Genomic DNA, 10699 nt, shown 5'->3' on the forward strand with positions numbered 1-10699 from the left:
TAATATTTTTCCTCTTGTGTGATAAGATAAATAACAACTTCAAATTCATTGAGGTTTTTCTTAATAAACTTTTCAATGGAAAACAGTTTTACATTACGAGGCTTGGGGAATGTATGGTTTACCATTAATTACAATTTTGTTACTAGCCAGTTGGGCGGTAAGTTAATGATGTTTAAAGGGATATAAAAGTTTGAAGGGTAATATTTTAGGTGGGGGATGATTTGGTTGTGAACACTCCAAACGGTCTGATACAAGGAAAATATGAGCTCACACAATTTTCGAATGTAACCTATCAAGCTTTCTACAGCATTAGATATGCAGAACCACCTATTGGAAATTTAAGATTTCAGGTAGTTTGTTCAGAAAATTGTCTACTCCAGTAAATTATATGACTTATTTATTTTTTTAGGCTCCTGTTCCAGTTAAACCATGGACCACAACCTACGATGCCACTTACGAGAAAAACATCTGTTTCCAGGTGACCACAGACTCAGATGCAGAAAGCGAGGACTGTCTTTTTCTCAATATATTTATACCTGAAGTAGGACAATTTTAAATTTAAAAGGTTGAGTTTGTTTAATGTAATTGTAGAATCCTACAAACAGAGACGAGAAATTGCCGGTGATGTTTTTTATACATGGGGGAGGCTTTAAAGAGGGTTATGGAATGGTTAAGGGTGGTTATGGGCCGGAGTTTTTTATGGAATACGATGTGGTTTTGATTACAGTTAATTACAGACTTGGACCATTCGGTATAAGTTAAGTCAACCAAGAAATGTATAGGAATTTTAATAGCATTATTTCAGGGTTTTTTTCTACTGGGGATGGAGTTATTCCAGGAAATGCCGGACTTAAGGACATACAACAAGCTTTAAAGTGGGTTCAAGCAAACATTGAATACTTCGGGGGTGATCCTGATAAAGTAACAGTTTTCGGCCACAGCGCTGGATCCGCCACTGTCTCCTATCAATTGCTAAATCCCGAATCTGCAGGTAGGACCAAATCTTCCACTATCCCGTTTAATTAACATACGCGCATTTAAGGATTATTCCGAGCCGTAATCCTGCAAAGCGGAACGTCAATTAATCCCTGGGCATACCAACGGGATCAAGTCGAAATCACTTATAGAACAGCGGCTTACATAGATAATACCTTCGATGAAAGTGAACATTGGAACTCGACAGCTTTATTGGAATTTCTGCAACAAGCTGAAGCTAGAGACATCGATGCCGCTTCTAAAAGTTATTCCAGCACCGAATCGACCAGGACTTTACAGATTCAGCAAGGGTTTTACTATGGTCCAATCATTGAAAATCATGCGAATGCACCGTTTTTGAGTAAACTTCCTTATGAGAGTTTCAAAAATGGGGATTATCTACAAGTTCCTGCTATGATAGGAACAGTAGCAGAAGAAGGTTTATATTTATTAACAGGTAATTCAATAATTTAAAATAAAATTGTTGAATGAATATTCTGTGATTGGGTAACATCCGGATGTGGTATTTTCCAGATTACTTCAATTGGACTTTGGCAGACTATGACAGCAATCCTAAACTTCTCGTTCCGGGCGGTTTGCATATTTCCGACGAAGATGACAGCGAGACAGTGGGAAATTTAATTAAAGACGAATACACATCGGGTCAGTCCTTTTACGAGGACGTTCTTGGGGGAATTAAGGTCAGCGTATGCAAATTTTAACGGAAATTAGAGGGATTAACTAGCAAATCAGGGTTGCTTCAATCTAGAAGTGTATTTGATATACAGTTTTTGATCAAATTATGTTTTACAGTTTCATTCTGAACAAGACTTTACTAAGTCTTTAATCCAAGATGCCAAATTTCAAGCCAGCAGGTCTTCAGTGTACTTTTACGAATTTGTTTATCATGGGGCTATGGGAGACTATCCTCAAGAATTAGCAGGTAAACTGTTTATTTTCAGTTATCTTAATCATTAATATATGAAATTTTCAGGTTCTGGTAACGTTAGTCACGGTGAAGATCAAAACTACATCTTCAACCGCTACATGTGGTACAGCAAGTTAAACAACGCTAATCTAACCCAATTCAGTGAAGAAGATCTGGCAGTTCACTATCGATCATTGAAACTTTTAGTAAATTTTGCTACTTACCTGTAAGTTTTCCCTTTGTTTTTTCTTGGTTGTTACTATATTAAGGTTGTTAAGGAATCCGACACCCGGAAACGACGATCTGCTCCAAAACGTGAGTTGGCCTCAAATTAAGCAAGACGATTTCCGTTACCTGGAAATAGGCCGGAACCTGGAGGTGAAAAAGGATTTGAAACGGGACCGAATGGAATTTTGGGAGCGCATTTATGAGGATTACGGTGTCGAGCCTTTTGAAACTTTTTAATACCTCCATAAAGGTGGAGAAAAGTTGATTCATTATACAATACAGACTTTAATGTCAAATTTACTCTTTTCTTTTTACCTGTTTTCAACGATTTTTAAGCCGTTCAGTAGTGTCAACAACTCTCTTAAAAAAGATTAAAGTGGCCATTGTTTTCAGTGAAACTTTCAGGACTTTAAATTGTCTAGAGTTGTATCTTATTAACTTCCAGTTTTAAGAGGCATTAGCAAAAGAACTGGACAGGTTTCGTTATTTAAATAAAAGTTACTCCGTTTTTATCTTAAGTTATAAGTGGCAAGACACTTTAGGTTTAAAGCAAAATAAACTCCTTGAAATGACAATGTTTGTGTACTTAAATACCACAAAAATTCGCATCATAGTTCAGTTTAATAACTTTAAGGATGAGTGAAAGTAATCATTTGCTGATTTCCAGGGTAATCAGTTAGTTGAAAACAATTTTAGTATCTTAGTAAATACTTCAAATCAATGCTCTTTCAAACACTTTAGTTGTACTCTCAGAACAATCACGATGTGGTTTTTTCCAGCTTTATTAGTCCTGTTCGTCCACACTTTGGTAATTATTCCTAAAGGAAAATAAATTGAATTTAAACTAGTAAATTCTATAGGCTAATGCTCTCATCCTGAATATAACTGAAGGATCGGTTGAAGGTATCCAGAAGTACACTTACGCTGGTGAAGATTATTACGCTTTCTATTCGATCCCCTACGCTCAATCGCCTACTGGAACCTTACGATTCCAGGTACCCTAAACTGTTTATATTCACCTTGAGTGTTAACCACTTTATCTAGGCACCAGTACCAGTTGAGACTTGGAGTGGAGTTAGGGACGCCACTCAAGAAGGAAACATTTGCTACCAAGTGGACGTGGATTCAAGTGATGAGAATGAAGACTGTTTGTCTGTGAATGTGTTCACTCCTAAGGTAAAGTTTTGTGAATTTGTTGTGAAAAATATGTGGTAATGAAAATTGTGACTAGGATCCCAACGTTATTTCTGAAAAACTGCCTGTACTGTTCTACATTCATGGTGGTGGTTTCATTTGGGGATCTGGCCAAACTAAAAGCTCCACAGGGAGTTATGGACCTGAATTCTTCATGGATACCGGTGAAGTTGTTGTGGTTTCTGTTAATTACCGACTAGGACCTTTTGGTTGGTTTAGTTGTTAAGCGCAGTGGACTCTCGTTGTAGAACAATTCATTTAGGATTCTTCTCTACTGGTGATAGTGTGATACCAGGAAATGCTGGACTGAAGGACCAGCTGCTGGCTTTAAAATGGGTGCAAAACAACATTGCAGCTTTTGGTGGTGATATTTCCAAAGTCACTATTTTTGGAGAGTCAGCTGGAGGTGCTTCGGTCGGGTATTTAATTATGAGTCCGGCTGCCAAAGGTGTCTGTCCCTTAAAGAACAGAGTAGTTTATTACTCTTAAGTTACAGATTTATTCAGTGCCGCCATTTTATCCTCCGGCACCTGCTTATGCCCGTTTGCGTACCAAAGAAACCAAACTGAGATCACATTCAAAACTGCAAGTTTTATCGATTCTCGATTTGAAACCAACAGGGACTCTGAAGCTCTGCTGACAGTTTTACAGTCAGTTACCGCCGAATCTATTGATGCTGCATCGAAAAGCTACAGTGATTGGGTTAGTACCATTTAGTATTAATATGAACCAACTTAAAAAGGTAATTTTCAGGCTCAATCATATTCTGACACTGGACTTAATGGAGTCATCAATTCGCAACTGCATCAAGGATTTTTCTACGCCCCTGTTGTGGAGGCTGACAACTCTGATCCTTTTCTGACCGAAAAGCCTTATGAAGTGCTTTCTGGTGGGGGTTTTAATCAAGTTCCTATTTTGATTGGCACCTGTGCTGATGAAGGATTGATGAATTACAACCGTAAGTTTTGAATAAAATATCATTTGTGACATCTGAAGCTCCTACCGGTTTGTAATAATTTTCTAGAATGGATGCAAGGTACATTGTCGGTTTACGATTCGGACCATACAATTCTAGTGCCCCAAGGAATGCATATAGAGGATGCCGACGCCAAAAAGGCGGCAGGAGACGCCATTAAAAACGAATATTCACCCGACGGCGACATGCAAAACGACTTGGTAACGGGAATTCGGGTGAGTTTTAAGACAAACGGGCAATTTGGACTCATATGAATTAACCACGCGAAAATGCCGTTTTAACCAACTTTTAGTATTACACGGACCAAGACTTTCAAAAGTCGTTAGTTAGACACGCGGAACTGCAATCCAAGTACACTGACGTTTATTTCTATAAGTTTTCATATTCAGGCCAAATGGGTGGAAATACCGACCACGTTTATCCTGGTAAGAAATATTAAATTTTTGCTTTTTGAATTGAAATAACCGTTATTTTACATAACCAACTGTAAAAAGTACTGCAATTTCGTTGTAATGTGTGCTAAATATTCTGCATGAACTCGAATAATCTAGTTTGTGTACATCAAACTTTTTACAACTGTGCTTTCATCAGTGTATATTCAAATTGCCATTTTATAAGAGTGACTATTAAATCGAACCAACCGTAAATAACTCAAAGGACTTTCGACACGTTTCCATTCAAACTTTCCCCATAAAGATAACATAAAAAATGAAAAGCCGGTGATAGCGTTAAAAATACGGTTTTGCTATAAAAAACCAACTGATTTCCCATCAAATAAAGCTTTTCAGCCCTCAATTTTAAAGAAAAGTTTGACTATAATGTTTTTTTAGTAATAACGTTTTGAAAATTAACTATTTTCACTAACTTTGAGTCAATTAAACTAATTATTATTCATGAAGACAATTATTTGTCTTTCCCAAGAGTTTAATGCTTTAAAACTATAATCCCCTATTCGATATTGTAAGGGAATACTATTAATAGAAATGGGAGCGTTTAAGCATTTCGAGAGCTATAAATTCGGAATTTTCGCTCCTTAAACTCGAAACACAAAGTTTTCAGGTTTGTTTGAAAAATGAGGAACAGATTGGGTGTAAATCCGTTTCGACAAGGACGGATCGCTTGATTTGCTCGGAAGGAAATGTGTTTGTGTGTATCCGGGATTGATGGATTTTATTGTATGTTTTTCAGGAACTTCTAATGTAACCCACACCGAGGAGGGTAACTATATTTGGCAGAGAAATAATCCGAGTGATTACAGTGAAATTGACCAGATTGTGCATAGACGTTTAGTGAAAATTTGGCTCAATTTTGTTACTAACCAGTATGTTTTGTGACATTTTTTACTGATATGTTATAGTTAGTTTTTATTTGCAGTAACCCAACTCCAAGCCTTGACGATGATCTTCAGAATTTAATTTGGCCTAAACTAACCGAAGGTGATTTGAAATACATGGACATTAGGTCAGATATGAGTGTGAAAACCGATCCCCTATCCACTTACAACTTCTGGCTGGATCTGTATGACAAATACGGAATACCACCTTATGAAACTTTTTAGTTTCAAAGAAATAATTAATTAGCCAGTTAAAACCAATTTAAATTCATTTCTCCGGCGCGTAGTTAACCGTGTTTTTTGTTGCTCGTCATTTCTTTCAGACTGGAAATTAAGCCCCATTGGGATGTAGCATTTTCCATTGTAAAGTGCATCATGTGGCATGCACTATCCCGTTTCGTTTCCGAATAACGTGGACCTTAATTGAGTTTTATTGCAAATAACTGGACCTAACCAGATAACGGACATTTAAAACCTTTATTCCGGATCGCTTCTTGATTAAAACCAAAGCCTATAGAAATCCAGCTCAATTTTTTTGTAACGCCTGCAATGCGTTTGATTTGCATTTTATATACTTTGTCCATAAAGTGAGTATTTTTTTCAAAAACAAAAAACCAACTTTCAGTAAAGGTTACAAGTCATTATTGTGGAACTAAATTGGATACGTTATCATGCTCCAGGTGCATCCAATTTGTGAGGTTTCTTTCAAGAATTTTGCAGAATTCTTTGTATTAAGTTACCGTATTCTTAGCATTAAATACAAAAATGATGGGAATATTGAGTTTTTAGTTGCAACGAAACGAAAATATACTCTTTAAAGACAAAGTTCAGTTGAATATTCTTATAAAGTAGTTAAGTGGCCCATTTAAAAAAGAAACGCTTTTCTAAACGAAATTTATTTACAAAAACGCAGCAGGTATATTTAATTAAGACTGAAAGCACTTAAACGTTTTTTTGGCTGCTCTTTAACGACAACTTTTGAGGCCAAAAACAGCAAAAAAGAACGCCTACTGGCTGACTGGAAAAATCCCAAGACAAATTAACTGGTATTTATAGGAAAATTTATTAAAAAAAAATCTGTAAAAAAGTGTAACTGACACCGCAAAAGACATTACTGTCGTTAATTTATTGAACAAACCCCCGCTGTTCGAAATTTCCGGAGAAAATGATGGGCTTTCTAAGAAAACAACAAACCTTCGTTAAAATCGTGATTTTCCTTCGGCTTTTCTATACGCTTAAAGGAAATGAAAAAGCTGAAGGACGTGGGAGTTTACGTGCATCTTGTTGTGTAACAAGAAACTTGTTGGTTTGGCCTGGTAAGTTCCAGCTTAATATAAATTTACTCAATCATCTGGAACCAATTTAAATTGTAAATGTGCAACTCTAATCGCCTAGATTCTGCTCTAATGAACAGCCTAATCCTTCGCAGTGAGTTGATTAATTTGAGCAATTTGACATGTGAAAACATGGAAGCTCTAATCTTAAATTATGAGAAGCATTTGTTACTTTTGCTGCCCAGATGGGGACATCCACCTAAAAATTTTCTCTATTATACAGGAAACTATAACAGAATCCCGGTCATTATTAAAGGAACTTTGAGTTGAGAAAAGCTATTAATCTCGAAAGCAATAAATGTAAGGCCTAACGTTCAAAAGTCAAGAACGACCGGACCAGTTTGAAATGTTGCATTTCAAACTTTGGGGCCCCATTCAGCGGAACGACTTCTAAAAAGCTTTTTTTCATGAATTTTGCCATTAGGCAAATGTGTTGTTAAAGTGCAATTGAAAACTGTCAAACTTGTAATTGTAAAACTCCTTTTCCTCATCGCCCTATAAAGTGTCTTTATATCAAATTAAATTATTACCCAATATTACTAAGACAATTCTTTGAAAACAAAGTAATATAAAAGCTTTGTTGTGGAAAATATTATCTCTGTGCAGAATTATTCCACTATACGGATACATTCCGTCGGCTGAAAACTGAATCGGGATTAGTTAATTTAAAAGTTAGATTAGTTGAGAACTAACAAACACAATTATTGCTCTCGGCGGTTTAGAAACTAGGCAAAATACCGGTGCGAAATATATTCAGTTAACAAATTTCGATTAGGCAATTTCCTTCGCCATTACTCCATTCTTCCTTCTACGCTGTATAAGATGCATCATATTACATTATAGTCCAGAATGGGGACGATCTGATAGTTTTGTAGTTGCAGTACACCCTTTTAACGAAATTGCTTATATATTTCAGCTAAAAAAACCGAAACGATTTTATCTACTTGAATAAGACATTTACCATCAGTTTTCTTAAAAATGTTAATACCAGTCTTGGTAAATAAGTTAATATCCCATTCAAGACAGATTATAATTATTATTGCTCAAGGAAATCAGCGTGACTGAAACACTAAATGTTCATGAATATTTAATGTCTTTGGTAGTTTAATGGTTAAGGAGGGAGAGTAAGTTGTCTGAGAGTGTCAGGAAACATGTTAAGCTAGGGAAAAATTAATTACAGCCCTGTGATAACAAGAAAGCTTACATAAGCCCAAATATACGAGCGATAGAGGGATTCTGAAAGTAACAATTGCTTGGGTGGTAAATACTTAAATTACTGATGATATATACACTGGCATATTAAATATATTTTGAAAAACGAATTTTACATCAATATTATATTAAACCCCTGACTGAATTTCACACACACAAATTTTATTAAATTGAAAACAGCTGTAACGGTTTGGTAATTTTTTTTTTTTTTTGTTGTATAATAAACCAAATATTTTCCCATATAAATGCGCATAAATAATGGTAAAACTCAAAACTGGTTCATTTAAAATGCATTTGAACGTATTTTAAATATTTATCGTTGTTGCTGTTTTAGAAGCATACGCAGATTCACAAATTAATATGAAAGTGGCTTACTTCATATAATTTTACTGGATTTATTTATTGTTATATCTGAATAGAAATTGCAACATGTAATGATCATTTTTCTTTCTTTAACTTTAAAATTGAATTTGATTGCTATTATACGATCAGACGTGTTAATTTAAATCGAAAAGCTACAAAGCAACAAGCCTGCCGAAACGCTTGGAGTAATTTATTCCCCAACACAAAAACCAGCGACGCCTCGAGATTCCATTCGGAATTATAATTTTCCGGTTGACGACGTAAAACAAATGAACCCAATAAATGGAAAACATACATTCATGGAAAATTCACCGGATTTCGGATAAATGAGATTGGGGACTCGAAATTTACCTGGGCTATTGCCTAAAGATAAAAAGCCGCTTATCGGCGGGGTACATAATTTATATTGCTTGATAAGGGACGGTTTTTAAGTCGCAAAGGGACCTGATGGCTTAACGTTGGAAAAATCTTTTTGGTCCAAACATACGGAAAAGCGAAACTATTCAAATTTATGCAAATCAGCGCGAACGCAAAACCACGAAAACGTTGTAATTCAATTGGAAATTTGTTACCAACTCAATGAAACTTTCTGACCTGAGCAACATGTAACTAAACCTTTCACGAAAAGTTTGGTGCAATTTTAATTTCAATTAACCCACAGTATTACCATAAACAATTCGCTTTGAGAGTTTGAAAAAAGTAGACTCGTTTAAGCACTAACTATACATTTAAAACCTTTTGCAGACGATTTGACGGGGAAGTTAATCCTTCCAGTGATTCGGAAAAGTTTTCCCGAGTTTCGGATCTGTCAAAAGCAGCTCGAACAAACTCGGGTTAATCTTGAAAGCTCGAAGCCACTCTTATTTATTTGATGCTTTGGCAGATTAGTCGTAACACCAGCGGATTTAGTTTAAAATGGAGTCAAAAGGAACTTTTAAACTTTGTCTCAAGAAAAGTGGCAGTGACGACATTAACAGTCACTGTTACTAGCCTTGAGACGGACTTTAGGTGATAAGAAAATGCAGAAAACTTTGTAACAATTATCCATCTCCTGTGCGTATTTCGATATAAACCAGTTCATAAATATCCAGATAATCGCCTTAAAGTTGTTTACAAGTTTACCGCTTCTGGAATGGTTCGTTATTCATGGGATTTCCCGAGAAAAGACGTGCAAAATGCCCGAATTGGACATTTTTTAACCGTATTCGCCTCAATTTCCAGTTTGGAAACCGTCCAGAATACTAAAATTGATACTGTAAATAAACTCTAAACAACTATAAAAAGCTTAACCACCGAAAATCGAAAGCCTCAAGGTTCGTTTTCAACCTAAATATAAAAAACACGTTCAGTCTACCTTGGACAGATTCAATAAGAGGGTTTCTGCTTTTTTCGCTCAATTTTTTCGCATTTTTCCTCAACCTACATTCTTAAATATATTGAGTTTTTGCCTGACACGACTTTTGAATTTAGTCCTTGTTACCTTTCCTATATTCTCTACATCTTCCACATTTTTTATGAGTTTTATTAAAATAATACTGGTCATTGTAAACCCATTGGAAATTCCTATTTTCGACCAGCGTTTTCAGCACATTTTTAGCTTGTAATTTGGAATTTCAATTCCGACCAGCATTCCAAAATCCAAATCGCCATTGCAAAAACCGTTCGAAGGGAAATTCATATCCTGACCAGCACCAAACGCGAAAATAACAATATTTTATCTTTTATTTTTGCTTCCACAAATATTCAGTTTCTACATCCGGTTTCATAAATATCAGTTGTGCATAATTTGGGTAAATTTTTTTGTATTACTTGAAAAGGGACGGAAACCGAGTGATAAACCACTGGGGCATTATGGTGTACAAATTTTAGGAATTAATGGGCATTACTGGGGGACATTGGTATTTTGAAAACTATTAATAGAATTGGAAAAATTATATTATAAAAAAAAAATCATAAAATATTTTTTTCTGTACATCTACCATTCAAATTTAAACATAAAGTTTGGTAATTTCAAAGAATTCAGTTGAAATACGATGAAAAATTATGAATTTTGTAATTTTACTTAACCTAACCCCATCAACTTTTATACGTCAATAGAAAGCTTATTTCATTGGCTATCCATTGACATATAAAAGTTTATAAAAAGTGTGGCAAAT

The 10699-nt window shown here is 35.4% G+C and overlaps 2 protein-coding genes across 2 annotated transcripts; both read left to right on the forward strand.

Annotated features, from left to right (window-relative positions):
- On the forward strand, window positions 1–2427 carry LOC145735606 (venom carboxylesterase-6-like). The gene is made up of 10 exons (XM_081989589.1): window positions 1–157; window positions 210–350; window positions 410–541; window positions 592–751; window positions 806–991; window positions 1043–1432; window positions 1510–1676; window positions 1789–1918; window positions 1970–2129; window positions 2182–2427. Exons 1-10 carry the CDS (start codon window positions 110–112, stop codon window positions 2366–2368), a joined length of 1701 nt encoding a protein of 566 aa, XP_081845715.1. The 5' UTR covers window positions 1–109; the 3' UTR covers window positions 2369–2427.
- A 331-nt stretch (window positions 2428–2758) lies between these two features.
- On the forward strand, window positions 2759–6459 carry LOC145735607 (esterase FE4-like). Its single transcript, XM_081989590.1, has 11 exons — window positions 2759–2939; window positions 2992–3126; window positions 3176–3307; window positions 3363–3534; window positions 3588–3773; window positions 3822–4027; window positions 4079–4283; window positions 4350–4516; window positions 4594–4726; window positions 5490–5622; window positions 5676–6459. Exons 1-11 carry the CDS (start codon window positions 2895–2897, stop codon window positions 5857–5859), a joined length of 1698 nt encoding a protein of 565 aa, XP_081845716.1. The 5' UTR covers window positions 2759–2894; the 3' UTR covers window positions 5860–6459.
- Window positions 6460–10699: the final 4240 nt, after the last annotated feature.

Source organism: Ips typographus, linkage group LG11, assembly GCF_016097725.1.
Source record: "Ips typographus isolate SLU linkage group LG11, UJ_Ityp_2.0, whole genome shotgun sequence".
Lineage (NCBI taxonomy): Eukaryota > Metazoa > Arthropoda > Insecta > Coleoptera > Curculionidae > Ips > Ips typographus.